Below are 19,565 nucleotides of genomic sequence, written 5' to 3'. Positions count from 1 at the left end.
CCAACCCCATCCAGCCTCTCTAACCCTTTCACACAATCTCTCCCCATCTACGTCATACAATTCACAAAATATGAACACATGGTCCACCGTTTCCTCCGCTAAACACTCATCACACAGACCTGTTTCATGTCTCCCTATCATCCACAACGTGACATTCAAACCTGTGTGCCCAAACCGTAGTCTACTCCACACAACTTCCTCTCGCTTACATCCCATGCTCTCCCCTCTTCCTTGGGTGGGCTTGAGTGTAGACGAGGAGGAACTCACCACTATGGGGCTCCGCAAGCCACCAGGGAGGTTCTGTTTGGCAGCCTGCGAATGCTGGGGCACAGAGACCTGTGCGTTGCCAGGTAGAGTGATTCTCACCTGCTGCCCACCTATAGAGAAGGACTGAGTGGTCCCACTCTTTAACCCAAAAGCCCCCTGCTTCAGGTGAGACCCAGACAGGAGTCCCGTTGAGCTTAGGCCTGGCTTTGGGATGACGATCCTGCTGAGCTGCTGGGTGGGAAGGGAGCGGACTCCCCCCACAGTGGTGGTCACCAGCTGACCTTTGGGTCCTACACCAATGACAGTCTTTTCTCCTGGCTTGGGGGATACCATGATGACAGGCTTGACCCGTGGCACCACCACGTTTGTGTGACCAATCATGGCAGTCACCTGGTAACCAATGCGCTCGTGGTCCTCAATAACATGCTGCACGAGTGCCTCATAGGTACGTAGCACAAAGAGGCAGCGCTTGCAGTGGATGGTGTTGCTGTTAGCATTGACATTGGTGTTGCTGCTGCTGTCTGTGTTCCCTGTGCCCGCACCTGCTGCAGCACCGTTAGGTGTGGTCTTTTCCTCAGGCTTAATCAGGTAGGGTGCGGCCACATGCTGAAAGTGTTCTCTGTAGATGTGCTTGCGCACCACGTTGTAAAGCGGGTCCCTGTAGGTGCACTTCTTGCAGTAGTACACCGCCTGCTCGATGCTCTCTCCAGGCCTCTTGCCCAGCTGCATGCCATCCTTTAGCCCCTGCATGCCTCCGGGACCCTGTCGCACCACGTTGTTGGGCATGTGGAACAGCTTGATGTGCGTCTCCAGGGTCTTCTTGTTCCCATTGTAGGTGCAGTAGGGGCAGTTAAGCAAGATGCGGCTCTCAAAGTCCTCGCTGTGGACATTGCGGAAGTGGCTCTTGTACGCCGAGAAGAACTTGGAAGAGAAGGGGCAGCCGGAACAACAGAAAGGCTTTGATCTGTAGTCCTGGGAGACAAGGGGAAAATAAGACGACAGTGGCAAGTCAGTTGTTGATGTTAATCAAATGTAAATGCATTGTTTATTGAAAATAAGCAGACACAATAACAATACAATGAACAGTGGGTTCCAGTGAGCCACTCACCTGGGCTTTGGTCAGTGAAGGATCCCACATACACACATCATCCCAGGTGGTGTGCTTGATGTAGAACTCATTAGGGACATAGTCTTTGTAGTCCTAAGGAGAGAGAATGACATAATCACAATTAATATATACATCAATAAAAACCAAGTCAGATAGAGGTGATTTGCTAGGAGGGGTTTTAAAGGCCTCAGCCTTTGGGAAAGTTATTATGGTTGTGGACTGGGCTTAATATAACAAACTGACAAAGTGATGGACATCATAAACGGGAGACATTTGACAACTCCTGTGTTGATGGCTGAAACAATGACTGATTGTTTCATGAGCTATTCATGAATGAGCTATTATTTCTTAAAGTTTGAAAAAACAGTGTGGTCAAAGGCATGAGGCTCATTCACAGATAATAGTAAACGCCATGTGCTGCTCACCTCAATGTGGTCTTTACAAAACTCCAGGCCGATGTCTCCCAGAACCCGCTTGACATTTCTTCTGGCTTTCCGTAAGCTGCCCAGGTTGTTGACCGGGAGCTGGAACATGCTGGCCACTTGGAGAAGGGAGGGACACAGGTGTGACTAATAGGTGAGGTCAGGTAGGTCAACATATGTACTAAGCATTGTTGTAGAGAGCAGAGTTCCGCAGACCCAACACAAAAACCTTAGTGTTACCCAGGGTGACCGAAACACACGTCCCAAAGAATTACACTAGAGTTACATTAACATAATCACTGGAGTGACTAGTGCACCTATGGGGGGGAAAAAAAGCTACAAGAGAACTAGCTGTCTGTTAGTCACCTTTCGTCATAAAACCATCAATCATTTTCCTCAGCGGCATTACTCATCATGTCTATCCATAATGATCCTACCACCATCTTTATGTCTGTCTGGACTGATTGGTTTGTTATATATTCCAGTCAACGCTAAACAATCAAAACACTGCAGAATGGATTCTCTACTCAGGTCAAAGGTCAGATAGGACAAGATGCTTTAGTGACAAGCAGCATGAGACCAAAAACTCTTCACCTATCCAGTGATGTCATAGCTCTAGTTGTATGTTCCTTAAGATGCAACTATGGTACAGTGCTGCTGAGCTGAATGCCGTCTGCCTGGCTGTCTGTCTGTCTGACTCCCTTGCTGGCTAGGCTTACTCCCTCTGATGCGTTCTCCCATCGCTTGTAGATGGCGCTAGAGGACAGCTCTGCCTCCATTATGTAAGGCTTCCATTGCTCTGCCTGCCCCCTTTTTGCAGCCTCTCTGCAATCACGGAATGGCGCCTCCTATTGAGTCAGCAGCAGAGCCCAACATTTACAATATGTCTGCAGTGTATTTTTGGGGGGAGGGGAGTGGGGGCTGGGTGGGTAGCTGGCAGAGAATAGCCACTCTCTACAGCTGAGGTGAGAGGAAGAGGAGGAGAGGAAGAGGAGAATAGCACAAAAGGAGATGGTCTATATTAGGCCTAATGGGTAAAATATAGACTACCTAAAATCTATAAGTGTGTTCTGTCCTCAAAGCATCAATGACGACATTCCCTCTGGTCACCATCAGATCCTCCAAACTCACATTGTTTACAAAAATAAAAGTTGATTGTATCAGTCATATCCTCTTTTAGCAAATTGTCACCTATGACCATACACACACCAAAAAGAAGGGAGTTGGCATTTAAGTAGAACACCTATCTAAATGACCTTAAGGTTAAATCAGGACCACCACATTGTTTCTCCTGATGGCCCTCACACAGGGACCATGGGAACATATGGTTAAATCAATAGAGTACCAGCATAAAACCAACCCCGAAGACCATGTTGACACCTTATATAAGTTGCTGGCAACATTATATCAGATAGCCATTATGATAATTGTGAGGTGAATAACGTGAGGTGAGACTACTTAGCCATCTGACGTCACTTGTGTTTCCACATTCAAAATCAAATGTACGACCTGCAGATCACAACTCCTTGTCACCTATACACACACGCTGTAGGCAAGTTGCTGAATGAGTCTGACTAACGTACCAGTTAGCTACCAGCTAGATTATAACACCCCGGTTCAGTTATATTTTAAATAATGGGGTGGGGGGGAAATACCATTACATTTGATAAAGGTCAAATGTGTCTATTAACTAGGAGTGACGTTAGAGGAGGTTACGAACTATCGTCTCCCTCCTTCAATTTGGCTAAATGATGGCTTTGATTGAAGTCAATGATGAATATCGTATATGGCTATCTGGTCGACCAATGAAAGAGGATACAAACATTTCTTACACGATTAGCTACTACGTGTATCACACCTCATGGTTCTACACCTTAATAACGTCTGACTTGGTAATACTGTTACCAGAACGATAGCTGATTGCTTCCTCGCAGTATCTAGTCACCCACCACAAAGGGAAGCGCAAGTAAAACACAGCGAGCTAGCAGCTGCTACATGAGAGTACTAGAAAGGAGCCCCGCATGAGCTCTTCAGTAGGTGCTGATTTTGAGCGTTACTCGGTGCCCAAGTTTAGCTGGGCAAAAGTGGTACAATGTCACCGACAACTTATGATATACGGCATCATAACACTCTACGTAATATTGTTCAATTTGTTATCATCAAGACATAAAGCTTAAGTCTACATTGTTCGCCGACCATAGCAAAGAACGAATAGCGGCAACGCATCATCGTAGTTAACCCTCCTAGCTAGCGATGTTGTATGGAAAGCGGAGTGACGAGTTTACCTGGTTTGAAATACGGTGGTCCCGTTGGTGTAAATGATTTCAATTACGAGAAACGGTGAGATAAATCGTTGGGCACTCACGTTCCCTCCTATTCCTCCAAATAAGCAGCCGGGAATAACCGCCTTGCCGTCTACTCTCCAAGCGGTCACACCACACCGTGAGGGAGCTCGACTCCTCTCACTATCCGACACAGAGTATCCTTCTCGGATGCCGGGGATGAAGTGCCGCTGGAACTAATTTAGCTAGATAAACATCGAAAATGCTCATTGCAGGAAAAGATAAAGTAGCGTTGTTTTAAATATTACGACGTAGCTACCCCTCATCCAAAACTGGGTAAACTCTGTGACTGTTTACTGATAATAATGCATACCCATCTCTTCCCTATAAAGACAATACACCCATCCTAGACTATAAACTGCCCTATCCAAAATGGCGCAATTGAAAGGGCGGAAGTGACATATGTTTGATTAGCATAAAAAGCTAATTGTGATATCAAAATGAGTCGAGATTTATAAAACTAAATTACTGTGTGGTAATCAAATCTAACCTCTTACCGTGCAAGACAGGCCTCAGATTTTGGCCTCGGTCGTTCTTCAACGTCTGTCAAAGTCTATGCCTGGGGGATTGGGGTAAACAAGCTCGATCTGCAATTACCAGATTGAACCAACAGGAGGCGCCCTCTAGTTGAGCGTGAACGCATGCGTTAGGACTAGCTACAACTGGCGCCCTCCCCTGCAGAGGGTCGGATGTATACAGTGCCTCAGTACTAACACAGTGCCTTTGCACTTGCCCAATGTCAGAGTGCTATGAGAACAGTAGGTGGCGCTGTTCTATGCTGGCACTTAACTCACCGGGACTACTTTCCTCAGAGACTGGGCAGCTACCAAGCCTGAGAGCATATTGTTCTCTGTCCATTTTAGCATGGGCCCCTTGGAGAGATTGGGGTGGGGGTGGATGGAGAGACCTCATGTGAATACTGGATTTCAATTGATTGGTGATAGTATGACATGGATAGTATAACATGACCTCGTTGGAGGTCTCTCAGCTTCTTGCTGTGCATGGATTGTCTTCCAAGTAGAGGTATTCTCGGGTTCGGACCCGAACGGACCTGAGGACAATCAGACCCGATCATTAATTTAAAAGGGGGACCCGGACTCAAACAGACCCAACGACAACCAGACCTAGACCCATTGGGGAGGCATGTAGCCTAGTGGTTAGAGCATTAGACTAGTAACCAAAAGGTTGCAAGATTGAATCCCTGAGCTGACAAGGTCAAAATCTGTCATTCTGCCCCTGAACAAGGCAATTAACCCACTGGGCCATCATTGAAAATAAGAATTTGTTCTTAACCGACTTGCCTAGTTAAATAAAGGTAAAACAAAACAAATTGGACCTTAGTGACAAAAAAAATGTTTATCAGCCAAGTTGCTCTTCTGGTTAATGAATAGGTTTTTATATGCTGGCTAGGCCTTCTATATGTCAATAAATTCACCTTATTAGCGTAAAATAAATATGTTACAGGCAAGTGGTCACCAACCTTTTCTAAATCAAGCTTTTATCCAAAGCGAGACCACTTTGAGTCAAAATGCAAGCCGAGACCTAACGCTCAGATTTGTTTTACAAACATGACTTAAAAAAACGTAAGCCTATGCAATATTAACCAATTAAAAACAGTTACAAAGCAATGAGGTTTGTGCAGTAGGCTATAGGCCCAATACATAATCAATGCATATTGGCTATGCTTAAATTGCCCTTCCAATGTTGTTCTTTTCAGACCATTTTGCAATTATATTTCTGGACTGATGGCCTGCATCTGATGGTCAGTCTGAGGGAAGGGAGGGAGCAGCGGTGAAGCTGCCTCTCACCCGAATCACCGACACTGTCCCTTCGCTGTATTGGTCGAGTCTCTCTCTCTAGTCATTGTTTAAAAAATTTGAAATCTCACATCAACTTTGCTGTGCATTTGAGGCTTAATTTTTCAGTCTATGGAGCAAACTGTGTAGATACAGTGATCTGAGCTATGTGATTGGCCAGTGGTAGGCCTATAACTGCACTTGATTTGCTCTTTGCTGGGTAGGCGAAGTTCTACCTTCAGACACATGAAATGGTTCAAAATGGGAACACTTTGCCTTCCTGGCACTTGGGCTGTTCAATCAAGTCTACCTACTGCCAACAGTGCAAAAAAAAACAATACAAAACAGGAACCAAGGCTTTATCGTTGGGGTTTTAACAGAAATGTTTTGTAATCGACTAGGAATTCCATGGAGATCAGTTGGTGACCACTGCTCTAGGCTATGCAGAGCCGTGGTCGGGTACATTCAAGTCTATCAGCTGTATGTACATACATTACATTCAGAAAGTATTCACACCCCTTTACCTTTCCCACACTTTGTTGTGTTACAGCCTGAATTTAAAATTGATTAAATTGAGATTTTGTGTCACTGGCCTACACACAATACCCCATAATATCAAAGTGGAATTACATTGACTTCAGAAAGTATTCATACCCTTTGACCAAAAGGAAGTAGTTTGGGGGTGGGGGTGCTGTTATATTTTTCCGGAGACTTATTTGTCAACGGCTCCACAGATGGCTATCTCGGTCTGCTAATTAAAGACTAGTAAAGGGTCAGTGCACTACTTTGGTGATTATGATTTTATATTTAAACATATACAGTACCAGTGAAAAGTTTGGACACACCTGCTCATTCAAGGGTTATTCTTTATTTTTACTATTTTCCACATTGTAGAATAATAGCAAAGACATCAAAAGTATGAAATAACACATATGGAATCATGTAGTAGCCAAAGAAGTGTTAAACAAATCAAAATATATTTTATATTTGAGATTCTTCAAAGTAGCCCTTTGCCTTGACAGCTTTGTACAGGCTTGGCATTCTCCCAACCAGCTTCATGAGGTAGTCACCTGGAATGCATTTCAATTAACAGGTATGCCTTGTTAAACGTTAATTTGTGGAATTTCTTTGCTTCTTAATGCGTTTGAGACAATCAGTTGTGTTGTGACAAGGTAGGGTTGGTATACAGAAGATAGCCCTATTTGGTAAAAGACCAAGTCCATATTATAGCAAGAACAGCTCAAATAAGCAAAGAGAAATGACAGTACATCATTACTTTAAGACATTAAGGTCAGTCAATGTGGAATATTTCAAGAACTTTGAAGTTTCTTCAAGTGCAGCTGCAAAAACCATCAAGCGCAATGATGAAACTGGCTCTCATGAGGACCGCCACAGGAAAGGAAGACCCAGAATGACCTCTGCTGCAGAGGATAAGATCATTAGAGTTAACTGCACCTCAGATTGCAGCCCAGATAAATGCTTCACAGAGTTCAAGTAACAGACACATCTCAACATCAACTGTTCAGAGGAGACTGCGTAAATCAGGCCTTCATAGTCAAATTGCTGCAAAGAAACCCCTACTAAAGGACATCAATAAGAAGAATAAACTTGCTTGGGCCAAAAAACACAAACAATGGACATTAGACCGATGGAAATCTGTCCTTTGGTCTGATGAGTCCAAGAGAGATTTTTGGTTCCAACCGCCTTGTCTTTGTGAGATGCAGAGTATGTGAATGGATGACCTCCGCATGTGTGCTTCCCACTGTGAAGCATGGAGGAGGTGTGATGGTGTGGGGGTGCTTTGCTGGTGTCACTGTCAGTGATTTATTTAGAATTCAAGGCACACTAAACCAGAATGGCTACCACAGCATTCTGCAGCGATATGCCATCCCATCTGGTTTGCGCTTAATGGGACTATCATTTGTTTTTCAACAGGACAATGACCCAACATACTTCCAGACTGTGTAAGGACTATTTGACCAAGGAGAGTGCTGCATGAGATGATCTGGCATACACAATCACCCAACCTCAACCCAATTGAGAAGGTTTGGGATGAGTTGGACCGCAGAATGAAGGAAAAGCAGCCAACAAGTGCTCAACATATGTGGGAATTCCTTCAAGGCTGTTGGAAAAGCATTCCTCGTGAAGCTGGTTGAGCGAAAAATATAGGAAAATGTAGAAAAACCCTTGAATCAGTAGGTGTTCTAAAACTTTTGACCGGTAGTGTAAACCCACCAAAATGTGAAAGTAATGAACAGAAAGCAGTTAATCAATCTACAATAATACATAGGAAGAAGCTTGATGCTTCAACATCTTTATGTATGATTGGAGATCCATCTGAAGCAGAGGCAGTGAAGATTGAATATTTTAATGTATTACTTTCTGTGCTTTGACTTGTCAATAATCAACTACTCATAGAAAGGAGCATAGTCTGTCCATTTCCCCTACTCTAATTTTTATCAGTGACATAGTGCAATTTCGCGAGGTTCCCATGCACGGTTCAAGCAAGCCCCCCCCCCCCCCCCCCCACCCCTGAGAGAAAATGTTGCTGTTTTAAAGCAAATTTGCTTCAATTCTACACATTCTGCCATGGGGCTGAGAGAAAAATATGCAGTTTTATAGCTAATCTTATGCTATTCTATACATTTTGCCATGAGAGTGAGAGAAAATGTTGCAGTTTTAAAGCAAATTTCCTGTAATTCTAAACATTTTGCCAGGGCTTATGAAGTGTTCATTTGCTTTCTGGGAGGCTCCCTGAGTTTTAGGGGTGCCCCAACCAAAATAAAAAAGTTGGTTTGATGCTCCCTAAATCTTGGGGGCCCCCGCCTCGCGTGGGCTGTGGGGGTGCATCCTACGCCAATGATTTTGATGTAGGTTAATTACTGCACTAAAGGCCATGAATGAAAAACTAAAAAGCAGTGCTGAGTCCAAACCTAGAGCATCATAAATCATGTTGTCGCGAAGAGAGTAAGCAGTCCTTTCAGGAACGACACTATTTCATTTCCTCCCAGTTTAGACTCCCCATAAACACGATCCACAAACGAAATTGGAACCTGTTTGGAAGAAGGAAAAATATAGTTTAAGGGATAGATTGGATTTTGGCAATGAAGAGTCAGATGAACTTCAGGATACCATTTTTATGTATCTGCCTCCAGTATGTAGAAAGTTAGAGGTAGTTCCAGTCATTGCGCTAACGCTAGTTAGCAACTGTACACTAGATAGCAACTTCCTTCAAACTGCATGCAGAGACATAAAAATGGTATCCACAAAAAGTAGATAAAACTGTCTCTTTAACTAAGCTACATACAAACTATTGACATGATAAACAGAACTTAATTTATTTGGGTAAAAACATATACAACAGATGTATAATGTATTCCCAGAGGATAGCCCTTAAAAGTATTAATTAAAACACTGTGTCCAAATGTGGTCCTCGACAGTAAAAACAAATAAAACATCTCATGATTAAGAAACTAAACAAAATTACACAACACAAAAAACACACACAAAGGGTTAAAAGGCCTCACCTCTCCAATGGTGTAGTTCAGCTGTCTGGCACGGACAATCATCTCCATCTGAAAGACGTAGCCTTTGGACACACACCTCTCCACCAGACTCTCCAGTACCTCCTTCTTGTAAAGCCTGAGAACACCATGCATAAAAAACAAAACAGTGAGATAACACAAACTGGCACACTGATAAAGGAAGATGTACCAGTATGTAAGTACAGTTGAAGTCAGACATTTACATACACCTTGGCCAAATACATTTAAACTCAGTTTTTCACAATTCCTGACATTTAATCATAGTAAAAATTCCCTGTCTTAGGTCAGTCAGGAGCACCACTTTATTTTAAGAATGTGGAATGTCAGAATAATAGTAGAGAGAATGATTTATATCAGCTTTTATTTCTCTCATCACATTCCCAGTGGGTCAGAAGTTTACATTCACTCAATTAGTATTTGGTAGCATTGCCTTTAAATTGTTTAACTTGGGTCAAACGTTTTGGGTAGCCTTCCACAAGCTTCCCACAATAAGTTGGGTGAATTTTGGCCCATTCCTCCTGACAAAGCTGGTGTAACGGAGTCAGGTTTGTAGGCCTCCTTGCTTGCACACGTTTTTTTCAGTTCTGCCCACAAATTTTCTATAGGATTGAGGTCAGGGCTTTGTGATGGCCACTCCAATACCTTGACTTTATTTCCCTTAAGCCATTTTGCCACAACTTTGGAAGTATGCTTGGGGTCATTGTCCATTTGGAAGACTCATTTGCGACCAAGCTTAAACTTCCTGACTGATGTCTTGAGATGTTGCTTCAATATATCCACATCATTTTCACTCCTCATGATGCCAACTATTATGTGAGGTGCACCAGTCCCTCCTGCAGCAAAGCACCCCCACAACATGATGCTGCCACCCCCGTGCTTCACGGTTGGGATGGTGGTCTTCGGCTTGGAAGCCTCCCCCTACGATCTTTGTCCCCATGTGCAGTTTCAAACCATAGTCTGGCTTTTTTATGGCGGTTTTGGAGCAGTGGCTTCTTCCTTGCTGAGCGGCCTTTCAGGTTATGTCGATATAGGACTCGTTTCACTGTGGATATAGATACTTTTGTACCTGTTTCCTCCAGCATCTTCACAAGGTCCTTTGCTGTTGTTGTGGGATTGGTTTGCACTTTTCACACCAAAGTACGTTCATCTCTAGGAGACAGAACGCGTCTCCTTCCTGAGCGGTAAGACGGCTGCGTGGTCCCATGGTGTTTATACTTGCTTACTATTGTTTGTACAGATGAATGTGGTACCTTCAGGCATTTGGAAATTGCTCCCAAGGATGAACAAGACTTGTGGAGGTCTAACAGTTTTTCTGAGGTCATGGCTGATTTCCCCATGATGTCAAGCAAAGTGGCACTGAGTTTGAAGGTAGGCCTTGAAATACATCTACAGGTACACCTCCATTTGACTCAAACTATGTCAATTAGCCTATCAGAAGCTTCTAAAGCCATAACATCATTTTCTGGGGTTTTCCAAGCTGTTTAAAAGCACAGTCAACTTAGTGTATGTAAACTTCTGACCCACTGGTATTGTGATACATTGACTTATAAGTGAAATAATCTGTCTGTAAACAATTGTTGGAAAAATTACTTGTGTCATGCACTAAGTAGATGTCCTAACCGACTTGCCAAAACTATAGTTTGTTAACAAGAAATTTGTGGAGTGGTTGAAAAACGAGTTTTAATGACTTCAACCTAAGTGTATGTAAACTTCCGACTTCAACTGTCAGTGTGATTACTGTGCCTGCTGTTCTTCACACCTATTTACATTTAGCCCCTTACCTGAAGCTGCCAGTCAGGTCTGATGCCCCAGGTCTCAGCAGAACCTGTGTTACATAGTTCGCTCCCCGACTGTTAGAGAGGGAGGGACACACACAGATGAGAGTTTAATACTTGCCTTCTGTATAAGCAGAATAACTGACAGCCAACAACCTACACGACTAATGTCCTTGTTTTTCAAAGAAAAGCACATTTTTTGTCCATTAAAATAATATCAAATTGATCAGAAATACAGTGTACAGTCGTGGCCAAACGTTTTGAGAATGACACAAATATAAATTTTCACAAAGTCTGCTGCCTCAGTTTGTATGATGGCAATTTGCATATACTCCAGAATGTTATGAAGAGTGATCAGATGAATTGCAATTAATTGCAAAGTCCCTCCTTGCCATGCAAATTAACTGAATCCCCCAAAAACCTTTCCACTGCATTCCAGCCCTGCCACAAAAGTACAGACCTGACACCAGTACAGAGCTTGCTCAGGAATGGCAGCAGGCAGGTGTGAGTGCACCTGGTGGGCCTGGTGTCAAGAAGGGCAGCAAAGAAGCCACTTCTCTCCAGGAAAAACATCAGGGACAGACTGATATTCTGCAAAAGCTACAGGAATTGGACTGCTGAGGACTGGGGTAAAGTCCTTTTCTCTGATGAACCCCCTTTCCGATTGTTTGGGGCATCCGGAAAAAAGCTTGTCCAGAGAAGACAAGGTGAGCGCTACCATCAGTCCTGTGTCATGCCAACAGTAAAGCATCCTGAGACCATTCATGTGTGGAGTTGCTTCTCAGCCAAGGGAGTGGGCTCACTCACAATTTTGCCTAAGATCACAGCCATGAATAAAGAATGGTACCAACACATCCTCCGAGAGCAACTTCTCCCAACCATCCAGGAACAGTTTGGTGACGAACAATGCCTTTTCCAGCATGATGGAGCACCTTGCCATAAGGCAAAAGTGATAACTAAGTGGCTCGGGGAACAAAACATCGATATTTTGGGTCCATGGCCAGGAAACTCCCCAGACCTTAATCCCATTGAGATCTTGTGGTCAATCCTCAAGAGGCGGGTAGACAAACAAAACCCCACAAATTCTGACAACCTCCAAGCATTGATTATACAAGAATGGGCTGCCATCAGTCAGGATGTGGCCCAGAAGTTAATCGACAGCATGCCAGGGCGGATTGCAGAGGTCTTGAAAAAGAAAGGTCAACACTGCAAATATTGACTCTTTGCATCAACTTCATGTAATTGTCAATAAAGGCCTATGACACTTATGAAATGCTTGTAATTATACTTCAGTATTCCATAGTAACATCTGACAAAAATATCTAAAGACACTGAAGCAGCAGACTTTGCGGACATTAATATTTTTGTCATTCTCAAAACTTTTGGCCACGACTGTAGACATTGTTAATGTTGTAAATGACTATAGCAGCTGGAAACGGCTGAATGGAATATCTACATAGGTGTACAGAGGCCCATTATCAGCAACCATCACTCCTGTGTTCCAATGGCACGTTGTGTTAGCTAATCCAAGTTTATCATTTTAAAATGCTAATTTATCATTCGAAAACCATTTTGCAATTCTGTTAGCACAGCTTAAAACTGTTGTGCTGATTAAAGAAACAAAATATCTGGCCCTCTTTAGACTGGTTGAGTATCTGGAGCATCAGCATTTGTGGGTTTGATTATCAAATCAAAGTTTACTTGTCACATGCGCCGAATACAACAGGTGTAGTAGACCTTACAGTGAAATGCTTACTTACAGGCTCTAACCAACAGTGCAATTTCTAAGTTAAAAAAGGTACTAGGTGAACAATAGATAAGTAAAGAAATAAAAACAACAGTAAAAAAAAGAGTGAAAAATAACAGTAGCGAGACTATATACAGTAGCGAGGCTATATACAGGCACCGGTTAGTAGAACTGATTGAGGTAGTATGTTCATGTAGATATTGTTAGTGACTATGCATATATGATAAACAGAGAGTAGCAATAGCGTAAAAGAGGGGTTGGCGGGTGGTGGGACACAATGCAGTTAGTCCGGGTAGCCAATGTGGGGGGCACCGGTTGGTCGGGCTAATTGAGGTAGTATGTACATGAATGTATAGTTAAAGTGACTATGCATATATGATAAACAGAGAGTAGCAGCAGCGTAAAAGATGGGTTGGGGGGCACACAAAGCAAATAGTCCGGGTAGCCATTTGGTTACCTGTTCAGGAGTCTTATGGCTTAGGGGTAAAAACTGTTGAGAAGCCTTTTGGTCCTAGACTTGGCACTCCGGTACCGCTTTCCATGCGGCAGTAGAGAGAACAGTCTATGACTAGGGTGGCTTGGGACTTTGATCATTTTCAGGGCCTTCCTCTGACACCGCCTGGTGTAGAGGTCCTGGATGGCAGGCAGCTAAGCCACAGTGATGTACTGGGCCCTACACACTACCCTCTGTAGTGCCTTGCAGTCGGAGGCCGAGCAGTTGCCATACCAGGCAGTGATGCAACCCGTCAGGATGCTCTCAATGTTGCAGCTGTAGATCCTTTTGAGAATCTGAGGACCCATGCCAAATGTGTTTAGTTTCCTGCGGGGGAATAGACTTTGTCGTGCCCTCTTCATGACTGTCTTGGTATGTTTGGACCATTCTAGTTTGTTGGTGATGTGGACACCAAGGAACTTAAAGATCTCAACCTATTCCATTACAGCCCCGTTGATGAGAATGGGGGCGTGCTTGGTCCTCCTTTTCCTGTAGTCCACAATCATCTCCTTAGTCTTGGCTACGTTGAGGGATAGGTTGTTATTCCGGCACCACCCGGGCAGGTCTCTGACCTCCTTCCTATAGGCTGTCTCGTCGTCGTCAGTGATCAGGCCTAACACTGTTGTGTCGTCTGCAAACTTAATGATGGTGTTGGAGTCGTGCCTGGCCACGCCGTTGTGGGTGAACAGGGAGTACAGGAGGGGACTGAGCCCGCACCCCTGAGGGGCTCCAGTGTTGAGGATCAGCGTGGCAGATGTGTTGCTACCTACCCTCACCACCTGGGGGCATCCCGTCAGTAAGTCCAGGATCCAGTTGCAGAGGGAGGTGTTTAGTCCCAGGATCCTTAGCTTAGTGATGAGCTTTGAGGGTACTGTGGTGTTGAACGCTGAGCTGTAGTCAATGAATAGCATTCTCACATAGGTGTTCCTTTTGTCCAGGTGGGAAAGGACAGTGTGGACTGCAACAGAGATTGCATCACTTGTGGATCTGTTGGTGCGGTATGCAAATTGGAGTGTGTCTAGGGTTTCTGGGATGTTGATGTGAGCCATTACCAGCCTTTCAAAGCACTTGGTCCACATGGGTGTGGACGTGAGTGCTACGGGTCTGTAGTCATTTAGGCAGGTTGCCTTAGTGTTCTTGGGCACAGGGACTATGGTGGTCTGCTTGAAACATGTTGGTATTACAGACTCAATCAGGGACATGTTGAAAATGTCAGTGAAGACACCTGCCAGTTGGTCAGCACATGCCCGGAGCACACATACTGGTAATCCTAATGGCCCCTCAGCCTTGTGAATGTTTACCTGTTTAAAGATCTTACTCACATCGGCTACGGAGAGTGTGATCACACAGTCGTCCGGAACAGCTGATGCTCTCATGCATGCCTCAGTGTTGCTTGCCTCAAAGCGAGCATAGAAGTGATTTAGCTCGTCTGGTAGGCTCGTGTCACTGGGCAGCTCGCGGCTGTGCTCCCCTTTGTAGTCTGTAATAGTTTGCAAGCCCTGCAACATAAGACGAGCGTCGGAGCCGGTGTAGTACGATTCAATCTTAGCCCTGTATTGACGCTTTGCCTGTTTGCCGGAGTTCCTCTGTCCAGTGTCTGGGTTCTTTTGCCCATCTTAATCTTTTCTTTTTATCGGCCAGTCTGAGATATGGCTTTTTCTTTGCAACTCTTCCTTAATAGGCCAGCATCCCGGAGTCGCCTCTTCACTGTTGACGTTGAGACTGGTGTTTTGCGGGTACTATTTAATGAAGCTGCCAGTTGAGGACTTGTAAGGCATCTGTTTCTCAAACTGGACACTCTAATGTACTTGTCCTCTTGCTCAGTTGTGCCTCCCACTCCTCTTTCTATTCTGGTTAGAGCCAGTTTGCGCTGTTCTGTGAAGGGAGTAGTACACAGCGTTGTACGAGATCTTAGGTTTCTTGGCAATTTCTCACATGGAATAGCATTAATTTCTCAGAATAAGAATAGACTGATGAGTTTTAAAAGAAAGTTCTTTGTTTCTGGCCATTTGAGCCTGTAATCGAACCCACAAATGCTGATGTTCCAGATACTCAACTAGTCTAAAGAAGGCCAGTTTTATTGCTTCTTTAAATCAGCACAACAGTTTTCAGCTGTGCTAACATAACTGTAAAAGGGTTTTCTAATGATAAATTAGCCTTTAAAATTATAAACTTGGATTAGCTAACACAACGTGCCATTGGAACACAGGAGTGATGGTTGCTGATAATGGGCCTCTGTACGCCCATGTAGATATTCCATTAAAAATCTGCCATTTCCAGCTACAAAAGTCATTTACAACAAAATGGACAAAAAAGTATATTTTCTTTCAAAAACAAGGACATTTCTAAGCGACCCCAAACTTTTGAATGGTAGTGTAGATGTAGCAGACGGGAGTGTGCCCCTGCAGTCACCTGATGAGTTTCCTGCGCAGGTCCCATCCGTATACGCCCCCATCTCCTCTGTATCGGGTGCCTGACACAAGGTCATACCCGCCTTCTCTCTGTTTCCTTGGAGACAAACACATTCACATCAGATACTTGGTAACAGACGATCATATGGTAGAGATGTAGATTGCTAGCAGACATACTATATTCAGAATTCTATGTTCTACATTTTCCCCAAAAATATACACATTCACATTTTGCGATGAATTAAAATAGATAGACTTACTTTATGAATTCTGGAATAAATTTAGGCTGCAAGGAAAGATAAAATTATGTATTTTAGGATGTAAGCATTCAAAGGATTCCATAAAAGATTATCCTGGCAATGAAGCATTTTGATACAAATATCCAACCAAGCAATGTAACACCACAAGTAACCTCCTGATTAGAAAAAGGGACTAGAAAATAGCCTGTTCTTGGAAACATTTTTAAATTGTTATTATTGTATGTACAGGGTCCGGTGCCATCATCCCAACCTGCTTCTCTGATACTGTATTGTCCAGATATACAGGAGATCCACTCACATGATGGGAGAGGTCTGCATCCATTATGAAGACATAGTTCCCTCTGGCATGTTTAATGCCATGGATGTAGGCAGTTCCTGAATGCAGAATTAAAAGGACATTACCTGACATGTGTACCTGAGATAGTGTTCAATAACACGGTGTTCACGCCGATGAATGAGTATGTGACACTTACCTAACCCTAGTTTCTTTGCTCTTGGTCGAAGGAGCTGAAAAATAACCACAAAGAGCAGAGAGTGAATGAGTGTCTTGCTATGCCAGCAGGAACGTGAATGCTAAAGTATGTACAAAAATAACAACTCATCTATTAAATTCACTTACTATCTTGTCCTCTCCGTATATCTTCTGCAGTTGTTCTGCCACCTCAAGTGTCCCATCTGGACTTCCATCATCAATGACAATAATCTCGTAGTCGTATCCACTGTGAATAAGTAAAAAGACGTTTCAAACCATCACACAACAAATGCTAATCTGACATTGGATGAAAACAAGGACTTTACAATGAGCTCCATCATAGTTCCAGTTACAGCTTGAATTTCAGTCAGTCTTTCAAATATGCAATATCTGTTCAAATTTTGTTAGTTATATGCTATATTCTTATAAAGGTACAACCTGCAAAATGTTATTGCAGTCTATGATGTCTATGGAGTACAATGTTGCATGTTTACATCATTGCTTGGCCCACTCACAACTGCCTTGTGTTGTTATGAAGACCGCAGAGGTAAGACAGCTGTAATAAGCTCATAGAGGTATTTATATAAGTCATATTCCACACACACACACACACACACACACACACACACACACACACACACACACACACACACACACAAATCAGAGGGTATGTCATTAGCTGAAATAATCAATGTGCGGCTGGTAATCACAGCAAAAGATGGGTGGGTATAATTTGTGGAACGTTCCAACAACTTAGTATGTACAAAGTTGTATAGCGGCAGAATAAGATACCGGGTAGGGAATGGGCTATTTAATTACGTTTTTCACTCACCACGTTTATTCCCGAAAAATGTCTGTTCTCACTCTGGTAGCCTATGGACAAACATTAGGGAATAAGCTACGCGGTGAGTTGATGCGTATTTGGCAACTAATTAGCTAGGTGAATTGATCATGCTACTTTGGATGCGTTGTTTGTTGGCAACCTTATACTTTAGAAGTTTTTGGAACAGATTCCTGTTGGAATGTTCCACAAATTATACTCACCCGCAACAGATTGCAAAAGTAAGCCATTGACTATCCCAATGAGGGCTGTTCCCTCTTGGAAAATCTGATTTTAGTGACAGCTCATCACTGACATCTTGTCACACACTCTGGACAACATAACCTGAAATGATCTACCTTTCACCGAAGTATTTTACCAATAGCCACACAATAAGCGGTAGATTCTCTCGTTCATTGTAAGTGGGCAACAACACCGAGTATTTATCACCACCGACCCGGCTCTGCTGTGAACCTTTTCGGCTTGCCATGTTGGTTAGAATGTTATTGAGCCGGATGCGGGTGCGTTGTAAAATATTGACCGCTGCAACAAATTCTTCAAAATTTGGTTCCTAATATTATACATACCACTAGGTGCCGCCACATACAGTAGTTATAAATATATTTGACTCTACGGGATTTCTTCTTCTTCTTCTTCTTCTTCTTCTTCTTCTTCTGCTTCTTCGGCATTGGGTTGGCAGATCGCATCCAACGTTCAATGTGCATACATCACCACCTACTGTACTGGAGTGTGAGGCCAGTCACAGCCTAACTACATGAAATGATCTTCATTAGTCATGTTCCTCTAAGAAAGTGAAATAGAGCCCTAGACACCACTTCCCTCCCCCCACTACACCACCCAAACCCCAACCCCATCCAGCCTCTCTAACCCTTTCACACAATCTCTCCCCATCTACGTCATACAATTCACAAAATATGAACACATGGTCCACCGTTTCCTCCGCTAAACACTCATCACACAGACCTGTTTCATGTCTCCCTATCATCCACAACGTGACATTCAAACCTGTGTGCCCAAACCGTAGTCTACTCCACACAACTTCCTCTCGCTTACATCCCATGCTCTCCCCTCTTCCTTTACTCACTGATATCGACATGCAATAACATTGCCTCCCCTTACTACCAGCATCCCACTCCATTTGCCAAAGACTGAGCCTTTTTGGCCGGTTCAAGGACTTGACTTCCCTGCGTCCCAGTTGACCTGAATATCTACCCCCTCTCTCCTCACTGCACTCTTAGCCACCACATCGACCTTCTCATTACACTTCACACCCACATGGGCGGGAACCCTACAAACGTTTGACACCACTCCATCCTCTCCAACAGCACTATCATCTCCACAAACAAGTCTCCCCTATCTGACCTGCCCGTCTTCACACTACTCGACACTGCAGCCGAATCAGAGCAGATCATCACTCTGAGTGGTTTCACCTCCTCCACCCATCTCAAACCTATAATCATGGCCATCAACTCGGCCGCATACACTGACACATAACCAGTTAACCGCTTACATACTCTAACATTGAAATCTGGAATACACACCCCTGCCCCCACCCTTCCACTGACTGGATCCTTTCAACCACACCTACATTTGTTTTGGAACAGCCACGGACGAATGTTCCCCAATGCAATCTCTCTCTCCCCCAGTCCATATTCTACCACCTTCTGCCAGATTGTCCACCCGTGTGCCCTCTGCTTAACCCCTCCTCGCTCGGATGTCCTTCTGAACTCCCTTTCTACCTCACCCAGTATGCTAATGTTTGTCCCGCTTTATCCTCAGTGGCAGTTCCCCACTATCTACCTGCAATGCCTCAACAGGTGTTGTCCTGAAGGCACTACACACACAGTCTCAGGGCCCTTGACTGTATCCTTTCCATGCACTGTAGTACCGTTTTGGCTGCCGATCCATATACAAAGCACACATAATCCAAAGATGACCTAATCACATCCCTGGGTTGCTCCTCTTTTCAGTTCGCTGCAGCTAGAACGAGCTGCAACAAACACTCAAACTGGACAGTTTCATCTAAATCTCTTTATTCAAAGACTCAATCATGGACACTCTTACTGACAGTTGTGGCTGCTTTGCG

General features: G+C 43.8%; 2 protein-coding genes across 2 annotated transcripts; both read right to left on the bottom strand.

Annotated features, from left to right (window-relative positions):
* Positions 1-28: 28 nt before the first annotated feature.
* LOC115166368 (activity-dependent neuroprotector homeobox protein-like) lies at positions 29-4,310 on the bottom strand. Its single transcript, XM_029720281.1, has 5 exons — positions 4,083-4,310; positions 1,801-1,916; positions 1,376-1,468; positions 176-1,239; positions 29-47 (listed from the first exon to the last, which is right to left on the bottom strand). Exons 2-5 carry the CDS (start codon positions 1,906-1,908, stop codon positions 29-31), a joined length of 1,284 nt encoding a protein of 427 aa, XP_029576141.1. The 5' UTR covers positions 1,909-1,916; positions 4,083-4,310.
* A 4,559-nt stretch (positions 4,311-8,869) lies between these two features.
* On the bottom strand, positions 8,870-18,005 carry LOC115165982 (dolichol-phosphate mannosyltransferase subunit 1-like). Its single transcript, XM_029719563.1, has 9 exons — positions 17,818-18,005; positions 16,786-16,885; positions 16,640-16,673; positions 16,465-16,541; positions 16,167-16,192; positions 15,908-16,003; positions 11,262-11,330; positions 9,463-9,577; positions 8,870-8,988 (listed from the first exon to the last, which is right to left on the bottom strand). The coding sequence occupies exons 1-9, from the start codon at positions 17,946-17,948 to the stop codon at positions 8,884-8,886; spliced, it is 753 nt and encodes a 250-aa protein (XP_029575423.1). The 5' UTR covers positions 17,949-18,005; the 3' UTR covers positions 8,870-8,883.
* Positions 18,006-19,565: the final 1,560 nt, after the last annotated feature.

This window comes from Salmo trutta, chromosome 28 (assembly GCF_901001165.1).
Source record: "Salmo trutta chromosome 28, fSalTru1.1, whole genome shotgun sequence".
Taxonomy (NCBI): Eukaryota; Metazoa; Chordata; class Actinopteri; order Salmoniformes; family Salmonidae; genus Salmo; species Salmo trutta.
Note: the sequence above shows the minus strand (reverse complement) of the source record. Positions and strands in the feature narration are given on the sequence as shown.